Genomic DNA, 24,377 nt, shown 5'->3' with positions numbered 1-24,377 from the left:
GAAAACTAAAATGTGTGCGTGTCTAGTTCTGGGGCATTTAGCATGAAAGTCGCATTGGTGCGTGTCATTCATTCAAAGAGAAGAAACATCAAATGCAGGTTTGTAGTCATCTGTTGCTCTACATACTTCCATATCCCCAGTTCACCCTGTTGTTCGGTGCTCAGGACCCCCACAGAGCAGGTATGATTTGGGTGATGGATCATTCTCAGTGTTGCAGTGATAACTGACGTGGTGGTGGTGCGGCAGTGTGTGTATGCTGGTAGAAGCGGATCAGACACAGCAGCACTACTGGAGTTTTTAAACCCCTCAGTGTCAATGCTGGACTGAGAATAGTCAACCAATCAACGATATTCAGCTGCCAGCATCCTGTGTCCACTGATGTACTGGAGGACATCCAATAAAAACTGTGCAGCAACAGATGAGCTACTGTCTCTGACTTTACATCTACAAGGTCCAAGAAGGTAGGAGTGTCTAACAGAGTGGGCCGTGAGCAAACACAGCATTTAATAACTCTAGCTGCACTGCTGTGTCTGATCCACTCGTACCAGCACAACACAAACTTACACACAGTAAGTGTCAGTGCAGCGCTGAGAATGATCCACCACCCACTCTGTGGTGGTACTGACCACTGAAAAACAGTAAAATGAGGATAGAAAAGTATGCATAGTAACAGGTGGACTACAGTCTGTAAGTGAAGAAATACAAAGTGCTCCTGTGTGGGCAGTGGAGCTGATTAAATGAGCAATATATGTGTATATACACAAGTTCCTAATCTAGTGTTCATTAAATGTATGTTCTAAAAATAACCAATTATTTTTAGAAATCACTCAGGCTTAAACCACTTCAAAAACCACACCCTTCCTACACTCCAATGCTCCAAGAGGTGCCATGTGAGAGCATCAATGAGCACTCTCAACTAGTGTCTGCTGCTAATGTGATTAGCCACTACATTAAGGCCTGCCTGTGTGCTAATTCTATCCTATAAATCTGCATTAGTGTGGTGTGGTTACTGAAGAGCAAGGAAGATGACTCCAGAGACTGCAGTGAATGCATTTAAAAAGGCCACTCCTGTTAACTTCAGTCGACACTACGTCCAGCCGCAGAAGAGGAAGCACCTGGAGAAATACCTAGCAGAAATGTTAAATTACCCAGGTTCCGGTCCCTCAGGTTGGGCTAATACCTTCCATGATCCTTAGCCGTTCATTCAGTGAAGCGCCAAATTGCCTCCGTTAGCCTGAGCCCGTCAGGAGAGCTGACAAACAGCACAGAGTAAACACAACAGTTCATGCTCCTGGGTGAGGAACTTCCTTTAAAACCTTTTAAAATGGACACGATGTCTCTTTCTTTCAATCCTGAACTTTAACTCACGCCCTCTCCTCTTCTCCTCTTTTCTGTTACTGATAAACAACCTGCTCTCTTTCCAAAGCCTCCATTAAGTTGATGAATGGAATTCCAGGCTTTTCATTTACACTTGGCTTGGAGCTACGGTGCAAGAGATGTCAGAATCTCAAAGGCTTGCGAGCAAGTGCTCGATTAGAAAATGAATCATTGAGAGAGCCCCTGTTTGAGCCATTCCCTTAAAGTCTTAGTTTGGGTTCAGAGTTTGGTAGAACGTGATGCTATATTAAGGCACTGCAAACTGATATTTATTACACATGACTCTGCATGGAGCTTGCAGAAGTCTGTGTGTGTACAGCAGGAAAACACTTTCTCAAGAGGCATCAGAGGTGAAAGACAGAAGGTGGAAAGTTCAATTACGGAATCTCTCATCTTGTAAGAGGACTCAACAAGCTTATCTGCAATAAACAGCCAAAGAAAGTTGGAGGAGCCACATCAGGTTTTGTCTAATGGCGAGCAAGTTCTCTGAAACCAGAGGCTATGAATCAGGTCTGATTTTTTTTAAATGGAAGCTTTTTAAAAATTAAGCTCTAAGCAACTTCCTGATATATGTCAGAAAAGCCCAGTAGATCTTATCTTTAGGCATTATTTAAAATAAGAACATGCAAAATAGTTATGTTATAATAAAAGTATCCCTTATTTTGGTTTAATAACACATCGGATAACACAAGGATTGGAACTGTACTGAGCTTAAGCTGCTTTCAAGTGTTGTTTTTTTATATGGGGGAAAAAAAAGAACAAAAACACATTTACCATCAGGATGCACCACATGAACACCTACTGAAGTTGGAATCTGAAGTTGAACACACAAATGTTTGATGCGGCATGAACTGGCCGAGTTAAGATGTAAACTCTATATGCAACATGGCCAAAGTGTCCATCAACAGTAAGATATCTAATAAAAAGTTCAAATCACAACAAAGTTTTAAACATCTACAACGCACACGTTATTTAGCTAATATTTGTGTTCAGAAACACCTACCGAGGCTAAAACAGATATAAAACCACATAAAACAGATTGACAGCATTTTTATTTTATTATTTTAAATGAACTTCCCACATCAACGCGACCAAGTCGGGGACACGAGCTGGACTTCAGAGTCAACGACCACCCGACTCGCACTGAAAGCAGCATTAATCTACTGCAGTGGTTCTCAAACTATTTCTATCATTACCCACCTCAGATAAATGAATTTACATGCCCCATTTACAATTTTCCAACTTTTTGAAGTAACATCAACTTCCATCCCTGAATCAGTAGCTTAACATTATAACACCAGATACAACATTAAAAAATTGCCATTTTTGTTACCAAGCTACTCAGCAATTGACTCAGCAGCTCTCAGCTGATGACAGACACAGATGAAGTTCACACAAACAAACACTTCCCCTAGTCACAATACCCAGATATCGTCTTTTCACTTATTGTGTCGATAGCAATATATTTGAATATTGCCCACCCGGCAAACCGTGTGTGCGTGCGCAGGTGAAAAGATGATCAAGAAAAGAAGAAATCAAAGGAGGGGAGATAAGGACGTTGTAAACCTGAAAACTCTCTCGTTCAACTCTCGTTGAAACTCTTATTTTGTATTCTGGAAGATTCTTTTGCCTTGATTTTCCAGACAGCAGCAATAAATTATAGACTTAGTGACTGCAAGGGAGAGAGGGAGAGAGAGAGAGAGAGAGAGAGAGAGAGAGAGAGAGCGCGCCCAGGAGCCTGAGATTTAACACCAGACTCTCAGAAGTCCAGAATGGATCTGCAAGCCATCGCTCTGTTCAAAGACCAATCCATCAACTCCTTTTCCACCCTCCTTCACTCCCTGTCACACATCTGTCTGTCCTCATCTCTGTCCAGGCCCTAGGTTTTATATATATATAGTATAAAATGTTATAGAAATATATATAATGTGTAATATAATTACATGTAATATATATTAGGTTAACATTAATTTTGTGTAGCATACTATTGTAATTAAACGTTCTAACATTCTCCCGAACCATTTAACTGTAACTGTTGCATAGTATTAAAAATATTTATTTTATATAAAAAAATGTTTAAGATGCTACATTCACAATTTTTTACATAAAAATCACCATCTTTAAAGCATCTAAACCAAAACTAATGCATACTATTGAATATAATATTACAATAGCCCTTTTAAAATTACATAATCTAGAGAAATCAAGTGCACACATTGCCACGTGGTATGTTCTGCTAACACCAAAGTGAGTATAAGAATGAATAATTTCCCAGAAAACTTTTTAGATGTTATAGCTACAGAAATGGAAAAAGTGATCTGAACACTTCGGGGGCACATAGTTACGTCCTTAACCCTTAGATATGATGGATTCAGTCGGTGGACCACTGCGTATAACCAACAGCCACGGCCTCCTAGCAAAGACAAAGCATTCCAACAGAGCCATGTGATGCTTTTTAGACTTCACACAGAGTTCGGACACTGAGGAGACCTAGGAGTGACAGAATGAGACTGAGCCATTCATCTCATCACTCTTTCACGTCTCTCTCTCTTTCATCCAGAGACACAGCTTGTTCCTGCTGAACAAAGATGGAGGACAGCGTGAATCGGATGCTCAGCTTTTTCTTTTTGCTTCGTCACTCCCCCCTCCCCCCTGCACTCTCTTAGAAGAGTGATTTCCTGGCGCAGGTACTATTTTAAGGGAGTACACCGTCTTCCCGCATAATGCACTTTAGCGTCAGCTCTGCATTATTATCAGTATTTGTTTTGCTTCTATCGCTTTGCGGCAGTGCAGAATGTGCCTGTGCAGCTGTTTTACAGCAAGGTCTGTGCACCTGCTCAAAGGCTTTGTGTGTGTGTGTGTGTGTGTGTGTGTGTGTGTGTGTGTGTGTGTGTGTTGTGTAGAACCACAAAAAGCAGTAGACTCTGGTTTAATTCACTAAAAGACAAAAATGCATGTTTTTAATCCTCCTAGAACAAAGGAGAACCACATAGAGCTTCAGAGATTACAAGAGAGAGAGAGAGAGAGAGAGAGAGAGAGAGAGAGAGAGAGAGAGAGAGAGAGAGAGAGAGCGCAAGAGAATGAGTAAACAGTGTGTGTGTGTGTGTGTGTGTGTGTTGGAAGGAAGGAGAGAGAGAGACAGAGAAAGAAAATATTAATGTCTAAGTACAGAGCAGCAGACTCGCACACATGTGCATGCCCAGTTAAAGTCTGTTGCCATGGAAACCGCCCCTTGTCTCCCGGACCCCCTTTCTCCTTCCTGAACTAGAATTCACACTTCTCCCAGGCTCTTCACACATCCTCCAGTCGGCGGGTCTCTTCCTTCTCTTTAAACTGGAACATTCCCACGTAGAGCTGGCAAAGAGAATCACGTTTAATCTGATGAGGGGCTTTGCTCTGGATTAGAGACTCTCTCCCAGATTAGGACCATCGCTATCTGTCAGTCCGCGCTCACAGCCACAGTGTACACAGGAGGCCTACTAACGTGGCCCTGGCTTTAACAAAGATTATCAGCAGAGCGCAGTGTGTATGACACACTGAATGCACTTTCTAACCATTAATTATCAATGACCTTAACCTCTTACACTCAAAGGTCCTATATGAAGACTGTCAGATCAACTTTTTAATCTCCATTTCTGTTTGAAATGATTTGAAAACACCTGCTTTTAACACTGTGATTAAACACGGTCCCTTTAAGATATTCGTGAAAACACATTCTTGGTCAGGTTTTGTTGTTTTCTCCAAGGAAAGTGTCCCTGAAAATATTCACTGTGCTCTGATACAGTTTGAGAAGTTGATCTGTCAACGTACGAGACGTTTGCTACAACAGGGTCTGAATTGGATACTGAATTGGTCCTGCAGTCACAGCAGGGCTAACATTATCCTTTAGAAGTTGAACGAATGTGTCCCTTTACTAAAATGAAAATGTATTGCTAGTTATTAACAGTGTAGAGTGAGTCTACTGCGACCTACTCTCTTGTTAATGGTTTTTTCCAATTTGGTACAAATAAGGAATATAAAATTGGCTCCAACGTGGAGCTGAGTGTATCATCACACTCTTGTAGAACAGAAAGCCTGAAAGCATGGATACGGTGGTTATATTTGGAACACGACAATTCAAATTACACAAATGTTTTGAAATGGAATGGATTTAAAAATGCTGGACCACTACATTTATTAAATGTTACTGTATTTGTATCTACAAATAAACTTTACATTTCTCCATTACATTAATCCAAGGGAATCTAATCACTTACTATTTTTAAAATGTTCAATCTACCAAAAAGAGGGGGAGGGGAGAGGAAAAAAAACCCCACAACACCCCAGAAATTTGCCTCCTTCCATTATTTTCCATATCAATGCACACGTAGTTCTCGTACTCTTTTAGACATGAGATATTCTCATTATCATACACAGACAGAACCTTCCAAAACGAGAAGATAGAAACTGACAAGGGTGAGGAAATGTAGTGAAACAGGCTCAAGTGAAAGAGACAAAGAGAAAGAGAGATGGAAAGAGAGGGTTGTACCACCGTGGCAAACTGATGTTTATTCCCTGACTGTCGTCATTTCTCTCTCTCGCCACCACTTCCTCTTTCCCTGCCTGTCTTTTTCTTCAGACAGTGTTCAATATTTCAGGAGGTAGAATATTTAAAAAGAGCAAGCGAGGCATGAGAGCGCATTCGCCTCAGTGCCTAGCTGAGCTACAGTGGAAAATAACACACACCTCAGGAGTACACAGTCAAACTTTCCAGGGATGGAGGTGGCTGGTTACTGCCCTACTTTAAGACACTGTGTTCCTCAGACGATTATTGATTTATTGATCTGTCCATCAATCAGTCTAGTGCCTTTGACCACCACACAGTACCATTCAAGTCAGTGTTTGTGTCAGCCTCTGGCACTAACATGGTTGCAGCAGATTTATCCAGTTTTGATTGATTTTTACTGTATCGTGTAAGTCATTCTGTTTTCATTATGTGCCATTTAGACAGCAGATTTATCCAGAGTGACTTCCACCTTTAAAAGCTAAATGTAGCATTAGGACTACTACTTCTACATCTTGTAGGAACAGCAAATGGTACCCACCACTATAGAACAATCAACAACACAGAATAAACCATCATCATCTCCAATAAACAAACCTCCTTCCTGCAACAGACAAGAGCTTAAAGCTGTTTCAACATAAGCCTGCATCTATCCATGAAAACTGTTGTAAAACAGATTCAAATTGAGAATTACTCAAAGCTATTATAATGTGGCGAGTTTTTGCAGTTTCATAAAAGCTACAAGACACTCAAGGACTTGAGTTAAGAGTAATTTTATCCCACTTAAATGCAATGTTTGCAATTTCAACCATTTGCTAGCTCTCTGGTCTGTTTGTATGTTGGGGGAAAAAGGTTCACTGTCTGCATGCAGGCCTGGCTCTGTGAATGGGGAAAAATAAAAACTAAGGGTCTTGAAACCAAATCACTCAGACGTGTACTATGCATGGCTGACTGAACCACGGTTGAGAAATCGCATCTTCAGAATATCATAAGACACTATAGAAAAAAAGATAGCTTATTTAGGCCACAGTACAGTATGGTTAAGAGTGTTAGCTGGACATTATTCCAGTTCATGAGTTCAAACTCATACTTCATGAGTTTGTAACCATACAACTGCTTACATCCTTTGGCTTTGAATGCTGAGGTCAAGAACTGAAATATTAGTTTAGACCTGACTAAAGAAACTGAATTACAAAAGATTTAAAACAACAACAACAAAAAGTTTTATGGTGACTAACGTATACCAGCTAATGGCTATGCAACAGCTATTCATCTTCACACATCACAAACCCATGTAACTACACTGGCCTATCTTTCAAACATTGAAAAAATTGAATAAAAGGCTTGTATTTAAAAACATAAGGGATGCTGGCCCAGAAGAATACAGTTCAAAGACACTTAAAGCCCTGCTGAACTATACACAGACTGAGAGTAGATTGCCTGGCTCTTAAGCGATTGAACAACACTGACATACCCACACAGAGATATATCACACACATGCACAGTAATAGCATTCATATTATTAGTCATAGACAGACTGCGCTCTGTGTAGGTTCAGCACAAAAGGTGCTGGATTGTTAATGCAATTCAGAATACATAGTTCAACTTGTCATACAACTGCTAAATGCTCAGTGATACTCCATAACTCACTTGAATGAGTAAATATCTACTGAGGAAATCCGGCTTCCTTGCCATTGCTTAGTCGCTAAACAGCCTGTTATCACTGCTGGTAGCGACAGTGACTGTCAGCATAGGAAACCTGTTTTAAGCCTGATGTTCGGAGCTGCTCGCTGGATGGCTACCTGCTCTCACCACTGCCATCTGTGCTCTCTACTCTCTGTACTATTGTGCTTTCTTTTTATCTTTTCGTGTTTTAATTAGTTTTGTAAGTGTTCTGGGTTCTTGAAAAGCGCTATGTACATTTAAAATATTGAATCTTTGCATTGATAAATGATTTTTGTCAGAAAAGCTGTTGTTAATGGTTCTACAGAGAAGCTTTTAGAACTGGTTGTGCAGCAAGTATATACACGTTACATGAAGTATAGCACCAATATAGTTAATTAAATCTCAGTTCAGTTTACTCTAATACATCTACTGTGTGGTGAACACTAGGGATGCGCAGATCTGATATTCAGTATATTCAGATATTCAGATTCTGGCCTAAATTGCTGGATTGGATATCGGAAAGGAACAAAACATGCAATCTGAACGAAGAAACGAAGAAAACAGCAAGACCGCCGAGTGTAATTTGTGTAATGCTACTGTCTCACGAGGTGGTAGCAGTGTTGGGAACTTTAACACCACGAACATGATTAAACACTTACAGACACACCACGGAAAGGAGTACACGGAATTTATCAAGGCCTCGAATGCTAAGAAGAAAACTGTTTCGCATCAACAAACGCTGCTGGAAAACATTTTTTTTTTTGGCGAAAAGCCAAAAGGGTAATGTTTCCAACCACTAAACTTTGGTTGAGTGGGATTTTGCTTGGTCAGAATGTTTTGGGTTTTTTTTTACGTCTATTTTTGATCTGTTTATGGCTGTGATGCAGCTCAGAGATTCCTGGTTTCTGCAAATAAAGTAAATAAATAAAGTAAATAAATCTTGTGTGGTCTCTGACTTTAGCAGCGTGCTGTATGTGAGTACAATAATCTACACGTGTAATAAAATAAGAACCATGGGTGGTGGTTGTGGTCCTAAAGCTTAGACCAGTGTAAGAAGAATCTGGGGGCGTCCATTAAAAGCCGGTGCACTAAGTATAAACCAGCTGAAACATTCAGGGGGAAGGGGCGGGGGGAATTGCAATATTTGGGTATTTTTGCAAATTTTCAATACAGCTATTTTTTATTCACATTTTCAAAATCTGCAAAAACTCTGGATGGAAAACTCAATTTTGGTGTGAATGTAGTGAATACACTGAATATGAAGATACAAAACCAACCTAATATCTTGTGAAACCAGAGCTTGGTGGAACACTTCTCAAAATTATCCAAGCGCGGTCATTAGCTAATGGACATAACATACATTATCATGGCTGCACAGTCTCTGCCAGAAAACTTTAATTAAGCCTGTAGATGGGAGAGTAGTGGAAATCAAGATTCACCAGAGTGTTTTAGGGGCTGATTACCATCCAGACCATGGAAACAATCCGAACAATATAAAGGATTAATGGCAGTAATATTTTTCGAAAAATGAACACAATGCTGTGCCTCTGTCAGTCACGATCTTCCATCTGCAGGGATTTAGTGACCATCGCTCACCGAGCAGCGGGCAATGTGCCAGCTCATATGAGCAACCATACACAGAAATGTATACAGCTCTGGGGTAGGAAAACACGTAGACAGCCGATAAGAAAGCTGTACACACACAGCTCCAGTTACTGGTCTGATTGGTTTAAAGGAAAATGAGGTGGGGATGGCATAACGGCATTAGCGAGATGAAAAAAGCTTTCCCCATTCAATCAGAGCCTTTTAGCGCTCCCTCTGGAGCCAACTCCCATTATTTAAAGCCTTAAAAAAGAAACAAGCATCTATCTCAGCCACCCAGAGTCTGGAAGTGAACACAGTGGCCATGAACCTCGCCTCCATCACTCCATAACATTTCCATAATATAGCACACATTCCAAAAAACACACAAAGCAGAAAGAAACCAACACAACCTGCAGCTGTAGAACTTTTGGAATCATACACAGACACACCCTGGTATTGTAAGGGTGCCATGTTTAGTGAAAATACATGTTTAGCTAAAACACTAATTACTTTCCATCACCACTCCCCCAACTGTGCAACTTCTAAATTAGCTGCTGAATAATTCATAGCACTAATTGAATAATGAGTCTTGAAATTGATAACTGCATAACGGTCCTAGGGTTCATGGCAGGGGGTCTAATCTTATCCACAAAGAGCCAACGTGGCTGCAGGTTCTCGTTCCACAGCAGGAGCACTTGATTAATAAGCTGGTCTTCAAACAGCAGATTTGTCTGATGCTTCTGATTTGTCCGAATGAAAACCACACTGGTCTTTTGCAGATAAGAGTGAGCACCCTAGGTTCAAGGGGTTAAGACTGAGAGAACATGCAGAAAGTAGGACGTATGGGTCCCTTCGGACGTATGGATTCTAAGCTTTTTCGACTACTATTTTACAATATCTCAGACATTAGGTAGTGTATTCATAACTATTTAATGGAATATCTCTCAGTGAGGTAGCTTTTAGTGAGTTTTGCATTAAACCTATGAATGATTTAAGCCCCATTCAGACTGGATCTGTTTTTTTAGGGGGATGTCTGTAATAAAAATTTGGCACGCATCCTCTGGGATAACACTCTCGCCTCCTGACGGCAGTGAAAATCTAGAGGACGTCTGAGTTTCTAGTTCGCGGTTTATGTTGTGTGTTGTCATATGATCACGGGCGAGGCTCTGGTTCTCAAATTAAATATGATATGAAAATGAATGCTATAAACCTGCAACTGCAATTATAATCACTCCTTATATCAGAAGATGAAGAGAAGAAAGAAGTCAGCTTTACTGATCCCCATAAGGAAACAACTTGTCTAAATTTAACCCCTCGGTGGTAACGAACACGCAAACACACACTAGTGAAACACCTAACCCGGGGGTTAGATGCCTTGCTCAAGGACACTTCAGCAGCGGATTAATATTTTCCTGCCGGTCCTGGGAACTGAACCCATGACACTCCAGCTCCAAGCTCACTTCTGTAACCTCAAGGCCATGGAGATCAGCCCTCGGGATCTCCCCCTTTTCTCATTGATTTTTTTTTTTTTTTCCTCGCTCTGATAAAGCTCTCCCAGGTGAAGTCCAGAGAACTTTTAATTACAGTAACTCTCACATTTTGATATTGTTTTGCTGCTTGGAAAAATATTATCTGGGAGTACCTATGGAAAGATGGTGCACAACAGCGTCCAAAACTCCTATCACCTTTATCAAATGCAAGGTGAGAGCTGAGTTCACAGAGTCCAGTTAAAATCAATGTGTAATTCAGCATGGAATTTTCTCAGTTGACGTCAAGGAAAAACACAGACCTGGTCGATTCGGACGGAAATAAAACTACAGAGGACCCCCCTCCCCACCCCATAATAGAGAGAATTAGCCCAGGATCCCAAGGAAGTTTGACCCCATCTGGACAGAGCTTTAGTTTACATCTTGCAGGCCTTTTTTTTTCCACTTTCTATACATCAACTCCATTTTTGCTATTTGACCTCACGCAAAAGCATTTCAGCAATCGATCACAAACCCAAACTCAAAAATCCAATTAGTTTAAAAAAAAAGCTGTGCATTGTCATGGAAAGACAAATTCAATCCCAAGTACTGCAGTCTAAACACAGCCTAAACAAATGGAAAATCAGATACTCCAATAAAACCAGGTCTCAGTAAGGCTAGCATTCCATCTCTGACAGAACCTCCTAGAAAGTACAGCTGATAAATTAAGAATAATCTAATAAAGGAAGAGAGGGGCTAATGAAACACCAAGCTCCTTCAGTGACCGCGTTACTGCTTTCAGCTCTACTTCAATCAGATTTGCAGGGCCCTTCTCTGCATGGCAATGAATGAGTGAATGACATTCATCTTAGTTTTTCTGAAGGTCCCTGACACAGCAAACTCCTGACAGGCCAATTGAACTGGGACTCCTAGAGCAAGGATGGGGTGGAGTGGGAGTGTCAAAGGGTCAAGAGGTCATAGACATTCATTGCTGTTGTTTATGGCAGCATGCAATAACCTTCTCCTCTTGGTATCAGTACAAACAACCTTCTCCTCTCTCTTTCTAGTCAAAGCAAAGAATTATGGATGGTATTGCACAGTCTGGACTAAGAGAGAAAGTAGAGGGACGTGGCGGATGACTGAGAACATGAGCTTGAGCCACTCCAGACAGAACAATGTCAAAAGATCACAATAATTTACAATGACCTTGTTTTTAGAAACGCACAGGAACAAATCAATATTCAGAGGTTTGGAAAGTGATGGTATTTCAGCCTTATAGCTTTCTGAGCTTACTGTGGATGTCACCAACACTTGACAAACACTGATCATATCCATCCAAAGAAGACATCTTTGTGGATCTTTAGTTCACTACATCATTTTAACACAGCAGCTGTCCTTTCATGGCGAATGGACCAATAGAAATGCTCCAAAACGACTTGGAATACAATCTTTAGTAAAGTTACTATGTTGGAGATACATATTTTTTGGACAGCGACGATCTGCATGTTCCAGAACAGAGTGCATCAATGATGGCAACAGTACAGAAGTTATAATAGTAGCTACTGTTTACATCTATTTATATGTTGCATCCAGTGAAAATGTCTATTTATCTTGACGTTATGTTCCACTGCGTTCTTGGCCCCTGATTTATTTATATATTTCTGTAGCATGGATAAGGTTACATAACTCCATAGGCTACAGCATTTGACCTACCCCTATATGGCTCTGCTAGCATGCTGACAGGTCAAATCTCTCTTAATCTACAGAAGCAGGATGGTAACAAAACAAAAAGAACCAGGACAGCACATTCTCTCTCAGCTGGATGTTCTGTTATTCCCGTCAGAGCGGGTAGCTCACATGGCGTTCTGTCCCCTTTAGCACACAGCAAAGAACACACACTCGCTCCCTCACTCTCTTCACTCTTCTGTTGGTATTTGTATCCAGCTGAGCATCTGCTCCTCTCATCCCATCTGCTTTTTAAGTACGTTTCCCCCGGAATAAGAGCAAAACAACTTAAGGCAACTTATATATACACGAATGAATCATGCAGTATGATAATATTTTTTAATTAAAATACTTTAACCCTCAGCGACCAGGTGGACCACCCCCTGACAGTTCACTACCATATATTTCTGACAGTGTAGTTGCTTGACCAGAGCTGCAGTGGTTTAAAGCATGCGCACAGACAGACACTTACAAAGCAGTTGAGCATGGAGCAGGAGACGCGGATGGCCAGGCTCATGGCGAGAGGGGGCAGGGCTCAGTTGCCCAGGAGACACAAACTCGGAGGGTCCACACGATCGCCGGCAAAACCATTCTTCCCTCCTCCAGCTGCTCTAACGGTTCTTTCTCCTCTGTTCTACTCACGAGCACGCGAGGACACGCCCCGGACCCCCCTCCTCTTCTTCTCCACACTCAGGGGGGTCACCAAGGTGGGCGATGTCCCGCTAAGACACCCGGTGAGGAGAGCGTAAACAGCTTTATTCCAGTTGCCGAGTGACACTGTTGCTCAAGAGAGCAAAAGAGAAATACGACGCGAAAACAGAGAGAGAGAGGCCTGAGCCAGAGAGGAGGGAAGGGGGAGAGGGAGGGAGGGAGAGAGAGAGAAAGAAATGCCGGCAGGTGGATTAGAGGAAAGGGGGGGGGGGGGGGGGGGGTGAAAGCAAGAGAGAGAGAGAGAGCGAGAGAACGAGAGAGAGAAGAGGGGGCAGGGTATTGCCCGATGCTAAGCTCCACCCATAATTGCATCCCATCCCTTGCTCACGTGCATCCTCTCTCTCTCTCTCTCTCTTCACCGAGATCTCATCCGCACCACTCTGCCGCCTCATCAACAGCCTCAAGAACCAAGAAGGAACCTAGAACCCACAAACGAAGCACAACCTTGACCTCTGCTCAAATGCGATGCTCTCAGTCTGATGGCGGTTATTTCTAAGGCAACCTTATATAATTATTTATTATATTATCAACCTGCAACCCCTCCGTCTTTTTCCTTCTGTTTTCTCACAAATGCCTCTCCTGCAGTGGCGAGATGCTGCGCTCTCCTCGGTGCAGCGTGGCTGGGCAGCAGGGAGAGGAGGCGCAATGCATCAGCGAACAGTCACGATGGTCGAGAGAGCTAGGGACAGGGAGGGGAAAAGGAGAGCGAGAGAGAGAAAGAGAGAGAGAGAGAGCATGCAGAGTGCACCAATGACACAGCAATCTCAGGCAGCTCCCCCTCCCTCTTCTTTAACCTCGCTCTTTTTTCCTCTTTCTCTCGAAGCTTCCCAAGATGCACTGCTCTAAACTGCTCTGTCTCCAGCAAAGATCTACTGTTGCCCGCACTCGTCTCCGTTACAGAATATGGCACATCCATCCCTCCGTCCAACCCCACAACCCTCCGCAGTCAGACACTGCACTGTGTCGAACGTGATTTATGGCTGGGATCCTCTGCAGCGTCCATATTTCTCTCTCTCTTGCTCTCCCATTCACACACACACCATGTGTGCATGTACACGTGTCTTGTTTGACCTCTTCTCAAATGGTCACAAAGGAATACAAGGGTCACATGTATTTATATATAAAAAAATATATATATTTATTATTATTAATAATTATTATAGATTGCTATTATGTTTGAGATAGCCTTCCCCTCCCCATCCCCTCCATCTTAATCACAGCTTTACCTCTAGTCCACCATAAGATATGGCCAGCATGTTAACCCTTTGACTGGTTCTCTCTCTCTCTCTCTCTCTCAGTATAAAATGGTCACACAGTAAACACCTTCTGTAAGTTGGAGCATAAGGATATTATCAACACATCTGCAGGTTTTTGCTATTTTTTTTATTACTTCATTCATTCATTCATTCATTCATTCATTCATTCTCTCTAACTGCTCACTGTTCAGGGTCACAGTGTGTCCGGAACCTACCCAGAATCATTTGGCGAAAGCCAGGATCACACCATGAATGGGAGCTGGTGGAAACCCACAGCGACATGGGAACGCACCACACTGCTTACAGACGGTAATCTGAAATGGGCCTTTTTTAAACCGCAACCCTAGGACCCTGCAGCTGTGTGAAAGTGACAATGCCTGGTGTGTCACTGTGCCATTCGATTCGCTAGAATGTATCTACAAAGCTGTAGCACAGATTGATTTGGCACAGATGGGTTTTTTTTTTTAAATAAAATGTGTCCAACAAAATTAAACCAGACCCAGATTTTTAAAAATGTTTCATAATATTCCCCTCCCCTATATCTGCCTGCTTTACTTTGATTGGTTGCATCCAGGTATTTAGTTTTCTTTCACTAGTATTTTTTTCCACATATAAGAGAAAATGAGAGACAGTGGAATGGACAGAGGGACAAACTGGTGACACAGTTTTACATTATTACATTATTTGTAAATGAGAGAAAGCGAGTGAGCAACGTGACTTCCCCCTGACTGCTCTCGAACCAATCCTGCTATGGCCCCAAGCCTCCACAGCCTATTTTGGGAAAGGAGGACACCCCTAATTTCACCCCAATGTAGATGAAATCCCACACACACACACATCCTCATGCTGCTCCCAGCATGTGGCATTAGCACATGATGGATAACCCCCAAAGTCTACGAATAGGGGTTGAGGGGGAAAAAAATTTAAAATAAGATACCCCTCAAAAGATGTCCCTCAAGTATATCACTCACATTCATTCCCCCTCTGTTTTAATAAAACTCCAATCTCACTGTCACCACTGAGAGAGCCGAAGGTGAAGATACAATATCCACCCTGTCAAAGGAATACAAACCCACTTTAATTTTGGTGAATAAAGCTACACCAGGCCCAGTTTCACAATAGATGTGCACTCATAAATCACCTAAAATGCTATAGAGAGTGTATAATTTAATATTTGGAAAGCCCAGGTCAGTATATTAATAAACCTGTTTAGACAGCACCTTGTGTTTGTTCTTTCAATCATGTGAAGACTGTCTTGAGCTTTTCATATCTTTATAGAATATTCAAGCTAACATTTGCTAGAAGATCTGAAAATGCGCTTCTGCTCTTGGACAAGCACCGAAAACTGCTGTCAGGGGAGAAAAAGTGGGAATGATGCATCCCTGTGTAATTCCCCTCTCCTTCTCTCCACACAACCCTGATCTCTCAACGCAACCCAATAAACCAATAACCTACATTTACACAGTGCTCTCAAGAGAAAACCCTGCATGTCACCACAACAACCACAACCAGGTCAAGGTGATGCCTGTTCAAGGGGAAAAGCCAATGAGACAGGCTGCTACTCCTGGTGAAAGTTGTGGCAAGAAGGAACAATCATTACCAACATCAAACACTGCCCTAGATTACTCATAAATGTAGACTGTCCACAAAAAAAAAAAAAAAAATAAACAAATTATTACCTCTGCACTCCGTAGGGAGATCAAAGTGCAAACCTCACCCAACACTGACCTGATTCTAACGTTGGTATCACCACATCAATGCCTTGTTGAGAAAAGGTCTAATACAAACTCAAGTGATTTCCTTTGTTTGTTTTTGCATTTAATCTACGAAAGTTAAGGGACAGAAACGTACACTGTCAGAATAAAGGTACTGTGCAGCTCTAAAGGTACAAACAGTGTAAAAGTACAACTGTGGTTTTAAAGTCCAGTTGCGTTCCCTAACGATAATATTAACTACTCTTACAGAAGGAGAGGTGAATATTTGTAATCTTTCATTATAAAATTATGTTAAATAAATAAATAAATAAATAAATAAGTACTGGAGATGAAATGGGGCGTATGAAATCAACACAAAATAAAAATCTACAATTAATGTAGAATAAGGTACAATTATATTCCTTTTGTAAGTATTGACTATGTCCTCTAGAGTGTATCCCCAAAGCAACAGTTTCTCTCAGCGTAGAAAGAGAAACCTTTTTTTTTTATAAGAATTGTTTTGTCTCGTCTATAACTTATTTATACTTAGATTTGGCTTCTACTTACATTTACAGCACTTAGCAGTCACTCTTCTCCACATCAGCTTACAATTCTAGTCATTGTGCAGAACTGCAGTGTTAGGAGTCTTGCCCAAGGACTCTTAGTGGTTTAGTGTGGTGTGCTTAATGGGTCAGGGAAGTGAGCCCTGATCAGTTGTGTGTTACCCACTACACTATACTATAGATAATGATTAATAATATTAAGTTCGTCAATTAGGCAAAATATATTGGAAAATATCTTCCCATTATTGTGGCAGTGATTAAGATGTTTATTATTTTCTAAAAATTAAGCCACAAAAAGACCAACCAGCCCATTTCTTCAGACTTGAGAGTGAGCAAGACCCTGTAATGATCACTTAAAAAGTAGTAAGTGAACACTAAAATACACAAATGGAAGTAAAATCATATTCTGATGGTTTCCTTACAAAATCTGTAACTTCAGAAATCATACATCAATGAGGTTATGTCACTTGAGCCGTGTGCCTTGAGCTGTGAGGATTAATGCCAAGTGGCATATTTTCTATTATTTGTCAGCTCCATTATAAAACAGTACTCCATACTGATGGAAGTTTTGGAATTTGAACACCTCTGGCTGATTGACTAGGACAATTGTGTAAATCAACTAATGATACGCTATAAAACTATTGTTTTGTCGAAGGAAGTATATTGAATTTACATGAAGTCAGGGGTCCGTACTGACACTGCTGTGTTTAGACCGCCATGAGTGAGAGTGAAAGTGAATGGACTTCTTCACAAGGTGTTACTGTCACTTTTCTACATCCATAACACACTGAGCACTGACTCTACACCCAGTAACAAAGGCAGGAAAATCAGATCAGGTGAGGCCGTCACATGCCTTGTGTTTACCGCCGTCTTGCTCTGCTGTTGTTCCAAAACCGCTGGGGGCTCATGAGCTCATTGTTGCCTTTCTGGCCACGGGATGTTCCTGAGGAAAACTCTGCCCTTTATTTCAAAACGACACAAAGCCAAACTGAAGTGAAGAGGAAGAGGATTAAACGAAGCTGTACGTGAAAAGATTAAAATGACTGTGTGTTTGAGTGAATGGGGATTGCGCGTGTGCGTGCTGTTCCAGAGGATGACAGCAGGCACCCTCATACACACGTGAGCAGACACACAGCGTAAACACACACGATGATGAATCATGGTTCTTGCATTAAACAGCATCTAAGGGAGATTTCCCAGAATCCAGGTTCATGTGTAGGAAACATTCACCTGTTGTGTATAAAAATAAGGCATGGGACTTGCCAAATGAAACATTAAATTAGCATAATGCTAGGACAATAAATCTCACAGAAAGGACTGCCACGAGCCACATTCACACATTCGACAGTGTGAAAATCCACCTTATTATAAACAGTCAAAATGGAAGGCATGAGGTGGTGTCACTGTTACAAAACTCCACAGTTCCTAGGCTTTCTGTGCTCAGTCCGTACATTGTGTCCCTGTCTGACTGATGTATTCTCCATGTGTCTGTGTGGGTTTCCTTCAGATGATCCGGTTTCCTTCCACAATCCATAATCGTATGTAGATATGGGCAATTTCCCATGGCCATTTCACCTTGATGTGACAGTGTGAGTGTGTGCTGCCCTGTTGATGGACTGGTGCCCTGTGATTCTGGATAAGCCCTGGACCCATTCTGAATAAATGAATCAATAAACGTGGAAAACCGCATTTTTATAAATAACAGTATATCACACCTAATTGTATTCCAGCCATATTTAATAGCTCAACACAGACTGAAGCCAGTGTGTGAAGGTTTAGATTTGTTTTCACAGTCTTCACAATGCTAACAGGCTGTGTATAAAGGTCGCTAAAACACTAGGGCTGAATCACAAATATCTTCCTCCACCCTACGGAGGAGGAAGCATAAGCATAAGTTGCTTCCAACCTTGGCTGCATCGGCCTCGTAGATCCGCTGCATTAACTGCATTTGAGTGGCAACAAGCCAATATCAGATGTCAGACATATCTTGGGAGATCAGTGACATCCAGGGAAAGTGGCAAATCAGGTTCTTCTGAAGTGCTGAAGTGTCCCTTTAAGATAGATAAAATTTTATTACTCATTAAGCCCCAGTGCTTGGGATTCTCATGGCTAGCGTCCACGTTCTACACCAGAGATAAGCAGTGGGGTCAGGCCTGGGCAGGAAGTGTGAGCTGTGCCCAATTCGCAGTGCCTCGCTGGGCACATTGTCTTGTTACTGAAGGAGAATTACAGCTGCTGTGCAATAGGGCCATGGCCAATGAGGCCTTGGAGCACCATTCACCCTGCCTACCCAACCAGAACATGCAGCAGGCACCATGTCCTCAGCCCATTTTGACTTTGGGATTCATAAGATCCAGGTAGCAAAAGAAGGCGGCTATACTTAACCCTGTTAAAAGGGATGTCAGTCCTCTCTGGTTTGTTCACATTTAGAAGCTCAGCATCCTTTAAGGTGGAATGGTATATTTGAAGGGAAAAAAAGACTGGTGTTTGTACACGGCTGAAGTTTAACTTGTTTTTATTCACTGTTTGAATTGCCATAGAAACTCATTTGTAACTAGAGTTGTATAGTTCTGTAGTACTTTCAGTAATGCAGTTGGCCAACTCCTGAATTTGGAGGCATCCAACCTTAAGTGATTGGAAACAGCAAAAATGAGTCAAAATTGCCGACTTATAGCGCTATATTCTTGGTTCATGCTTTCTAATGTATGGGGTGCTTTCCATTATCTAAAAATCTCCACATGCCTTTGCTCTGCCATGAGCACAGAGAGAGTGAGAGAGGGAGAGAAAGCCTAGCATACCTAGCTGAGACCGGTTTATTTTTTTAAAACCTATTTATAGACACTAGAGCTTCGTAAACATATTAGTCAGGTTCCAAGCACAAACAGACTGAAGAGTTAACACATGGTGAGGAAACTCAGAATTTTATAAAAATGTTTTTTGAATAAAATCATGAATGTCGCCTTTAACTGGACACATTCATTGATTAAAGTGAATACTGAATCAATATGTGGCACTACTAATGCACTTGCTCCCTTCCAACATGTTTACAAGGAGAAAAACTAATCGTGTGAACTGTAAAGTATTGTAAAACTGTTTGGGTGTCACATGTTTTTGCCTCATCACCTACCCCTAAGTTAAGAACACTAACACAGATATAGCTCCTGTCCAAAACTGAGCAAAACTGGCCTCAGATTATCAACAGTTAGCATCTTCTACCAAGTCCAAGCAGCACACTGATGCTGTGAGAATAAAGTCTTGCCTCCATTTCAACTTGAAACACTGTGCCTAAATTTCACTGCAAATGTACTAACAGAAACAATCCAGATTTGCATCTTACTTCAGTCATGTTACGTTCACGTTTAAATTAAAGTTCACATTTTACCTTGTCCTGTGAAATTGGAAGTTTTATTCTGACAACAACGACATGTTCAGCAACATCTACAGGCTATGCACTGTAAGTAAGCTGGCACCGAGTTCAGGTTGGGCCTCACTGTTCTGGACAGTATCAGAGGCGCAGGCTGCTGGCGGCTGTTCACACTGGCTGTAAGCAGCAAGTGCAGAGGAGGCCGCTGGAGGCCAGGCACAGATGCTGCTTTGTTTATTGAAAGTGCAAAGCGCTTAACGAAGGCTGCAGGGACGTACTCAGCATACTTAACAGAACATGACATCATCCCGACGGGGGAACCTGGCCAGATGTACTCTGGTGTTTGAGGTACTTGGCAGAGTGTGCACTCTCAGATGTGTCAAGACTTTATTTTAAGTGCCACCTGAAGGAGTGGATAAATCATTATGTACAATAGTGAATGTGATGACATTACCTTAAAGTACACCAGACCTGCAATGCACGTGCCGAAACACCATGTAATACTTTTACCTTTAAAATTACAGCTTCAAAATCATTATGATGCTTTACTGACTTGTAATAGGGAGAATAGGGCCTTCGTCATTGCTACTCCGGGCTCAGTGCTGCAGAAACTGCACTATGTTACTTTTGATTGATTTCAGTACAGTGCTGTAAAAGTGATTTAAACTAGAGGGTGCCCCTAAGGTCAGGTATTAATAATAGTGTAATGATTTTAATTTACTTTGGTGGATATAAGTTTGGCTGCTAAACTAGAGTAAAGGAGTGAGACAGTAGTGAATCACAAGGAAAGTTGGATGTGTGTTTTATATGGCGTAGGTTTTTATATTTTTTAATAGTCATCATTTTTATTGACCATTTTGTATGTTGAGGTGCTGCTTTAAAGTTTTGTAAACAATTTGTAAAACCTCTGTTCATCACTGCATAAGAATACACACAATTATTTATATTTAATTCAAGCTCAGGCCATTTTAATACATAAAATATTGAAAGCCAATATAAATTTGACCTCAAAAATACCAATCAGACCTAAAAATAATTATCAAGTAAATGCAGAGTAATAAAGTAAGCAAATATCTTTAACAAAATATTTGCAGATTTAAAACATCTGCAGCAAAAGCAACAAATCCCAGTAGTTAGTTTGAAAGTATACTGTAAAGTTATATGAAAGTGACATACAATAGAACTAGGATCTATGTGCATTATCTAGAACCTGACTGACACTCACCTGTCAACACACAGTAGAGTGTAGAACTCTATCCAAGAAATAACATTTTGTTCTGAGGAACACCCATCTCCTTGTGTTAATGGCCACAAGAGGGCATTGCATATTCTGTACAAATCAGTGCAGCTGCTGCTGAAGAAAGCTTTTCTTAAGCTCCAACAAAAACCTAAAAAAATATTAGATACCTAAATAAACCACAAGAAAAGCAGCAGAACATCCTAAAAAATACCAGCTCTTCATTGGACCACATTCTAACAGATTCTGACATCACCGTATATGTGACAGCTCGGCGTGATATGTCTTTACACACTCTAGCTTTTTAACAAAGGCACGCTTGTAACTCTACAGTTTCAAGTATCGCAGATTTCCTGCAATGCTCCGAGCAGAGCGTTTACTGGATGCTCAACTTGCCAAAACAGCAGCAGCAGCATCCGTGAGTGTCTAGGAGCGGATGCAGTGAGGAGGATTGCCTCCTTTTCCTCTCAGAGTACACATGGGTTCTTCAAAAGACTTCCTAACATCTGGTAGGTACCCTGAGGTGGTTTTAAGAGCATTTCTACTCTTTGAGCCATTCCTTCAACAGGACTACACAATGTCAGGATAAGCTGGTCCCCTGGACATAATGAAATCCCAACCACTAGCCTATGGGAAACCTATAAGTGTTAAGAAATGCACCGTGCTAGGACAGGAAATTCACTATATGGGCCCTGGGTGAATCCTCCCCCTACAGTAATCTCATAATAAACTCAAGGCTTTTTTATTTATTTTTTTAAAGCAGAGTGACAGTAAGGGCCTTGACGGGCACTCATGCCCTCGGGGTATTGCTGCGCCCGGCATGCTGCCAGAATACACTGCTGCTTCCAATGCCAGAGCACTATGCACGTAGGATTCAGCTAAGAGTTCATACAAGCTTTTTAGGGGAACTAAGCGTGAAGCGAGAAATAAGAGAGACTAAATCTCCAAAGCTGAGGCTGCAGCTTTGTACGGTACATGAATAAAACAAGTGGAAACAGAATGAGAATCTAAGTCTACACATCAGTAGACACTCCTTATAATGAGTAAAATCAGCTACTTTCTGAGCTTATAGTCACCATGCCCAGTGCTAAGCTTAAGCTTGGGCGAGAACAGTATGTAAAGCCCTAGGACTGGGCAGTGGAACAGTGAGTGATACTATTTTCTCCATACCTTTGGGATGAGTTGCGTTAATGTTTGTGATCCAAAACTAACCCTGTAACATCAGTACACGACCTCCGTATTGATTTCAAGGCTGAATGCCATCAAATTCTCACAGTGGTGCTTTGAAATAAGTCCGGAAACCGATATCAGGGTTGATCTAACATTTTACCTCAATTACAATTATTTAAATATTTATATCTTTTTTGCCCTTGAGTAACGCTGGGGCATTTTTTTTATGTTGCTGGGAGCCTGACAGTCTCCTTTTTTAGCCAGGCACTGTTCATATTTGATGATGTGACTGAAGTGTTGAAAGTGGTGATTTTAACTTTGGTTTAAACAACAGCATTTTTCCTTGGTACAAGCTGCTTGAGTTGCCTCAGTGTCTAGGTTCTCCTCCATGTTGCTTCTATGTGGCAGTTTGGATGGGGCAAAATCCCATGACTACATGTGCTGTAGTGTGGTTTCATTCATTCATCCATTATCTGTAACCGCTTATCCAATTCAGGGTCACAGTGAGTCCAGAGCCTACCTGGAATTATTGGGCGCAAGGCGGGAATACACCCTGGAGGGGACTCCAATCCTTCACAGGGCAACACAGACACACACACATTCACTCAGGGTATACCTCAGGGTATAACCTCAGAAGAAACTTTCCAAGAGGTGTCAACAAGTTCCTGGTCATAAATCTAAATCTACATCTGTTAGGTTCATTGATTAAAAACTGTATGGACTACAATATCTTGATAACATGAGCTGCATTTCTGAATAGGAGAGAGGTGTTTTAACATAGTAGAGCAGTTGAAAACCCTTAAATGGGCTAAAACCTGCACAGCATAGCGTAAACCACCACCCCTGTTTTGGTATGTACCACAGCAAAGCAGGAAGGAAGATTAAAAATATCTCTCACAGAGTGTATGCCATCCATTTGTGCCATCGAAGGTGCTTCACCCCGAGTCATGTCACCTTAGGTTTGAGTCAGCAAATAAGGAACATAAAAAAAATCCTTCTATGATTCAGAAATGTAGATAGGTTTAAAGAAAACTATGTAATATTTTTTATCTTAACATTACAGCTTCATAATCATTGTGATGCTTCTCTGTTCTGAGAGAATAGATTCTCTGTGATTGCTAATCTGACCTCAGCATGCAGAAGCTACACTATGTACCATTTGGAGGAGGGTAGGAAGCCATAACCACTCTCTCCCCTAAATATTGGATTCAGTACAGTGCTGTAAAAGTGATTTACACTATGTGGAGCACCAGGAACAAGAAACCCAAATGTTACGTAGTGTTCCTTTAATGTCTCCATGGTTTAGGAATATCATAAAGTCAAATCTTGCTGAGTCCTAGTTTAAAACAATGACAGAAATATACAGAGGGATTTCTTCATGATCTGAAGCAGTTCCAGGTCTGCCAGATCACGTGAGCTGGGTGTGTGGGCAATAGTTAAAAGTTAAGGATTCCAAAAGGCAGAATGAAAACCCGACCTGATCCAACCCCATATTGTGCAAGACCTAGACAAATACATTATGACTCTGTATTTAGTTATATTATGCTTTGTTATAGTTGTGGCATGGTATGTATACACACATACACATACACACACGCACACCATGTGCCTGCTGCCTCATCACTTTCCCAAAACAACATACATCCAACTATACACTTCTAACACAGGTAGATTCACCCCTCTATATCTGGCAAACACTCCCACCATGTTATCAGCAGAGGATGTGTTCACTGGCTCTGGTCTCTGGCTCCTCCTGCACTCCTCCTCTCTCCTCTCTCCTCCTGCTCTCTCCCACGCTCCTGCTGTGGCTTTGCTGCAGCTCCTGCTGAAACAGAAAGCATCAGAACAGTCAGTATACTGTCCAGCTCAGACATTGTGTCCACAAACATTGTAGTCCATCTGTTTGTCTGTACAGTTTGTTAGCCATTCATGTAGCCAGTTCATAAAATGGACAGGGCCACCACAGGATCACCAATGAGCAGGTATTATCTGGGTGGTGGATTGCTCTGAGCGCTGCTGTGT

The 24,377-nt window shown here is 41.5% G+C and overlaps 1 protein-coding gene across 8 annotated transcripts in view; it reads right to left on the bottom strand.

Moving 5' to 3' along the window:
• The window catches only part of mtmr4 (myotubularin related protein 4), a 93,106-nt gene that overhangs the window by 40,937 nt on the left and 27,792 nt on the right, over window positions 1-24,377 (bottom strand). For 4 of the 8 annotated variants that reach the window (XM_066652313.1, XM_066652331.1, XM_066652306.1 and 1 more), the window contains one exon: window positions 24,060-24,177. In XM_066652313.1, coding sequence (XP_066508410.1) covers window positions 24,060-24,062 — 3 coding nt within the window. In that variant the 5' untranslated portion in view covers window positions 24,063-24,177. Of the gene's footprint in view, window positions 1-12,832; window positions 13,124-24,059; window positions 24,181-24,377 lie in introns of those variants that run through there. The other 4 variants (XM_066652348.1, XM_066652339.1, XM_066652288.1 and 1 more) reach the window with 2 other exon arrangements.

The sequence above is a fragment of the Hoplias malabaricus genome, chromosome 2 (genome assembly GCF_029633855.1).
Source record: "Hoplias malabaricus isolate fHopMal1 chromosome 2, fHopMal1.hap1, whole genome shotgun sequence".
Taxonomy (NCBI): domain Eukaryota; kingdom Metazoa; phylum Chordata; class Actinopteri; order Characiformes; family Erythrinidae; genus Hoplias; species Hoplias malabaricus.
Note: the sequence above shows the minus strand (reverse complement) of the source record. Positions and strands in the feature narration are given on the sequence as shown.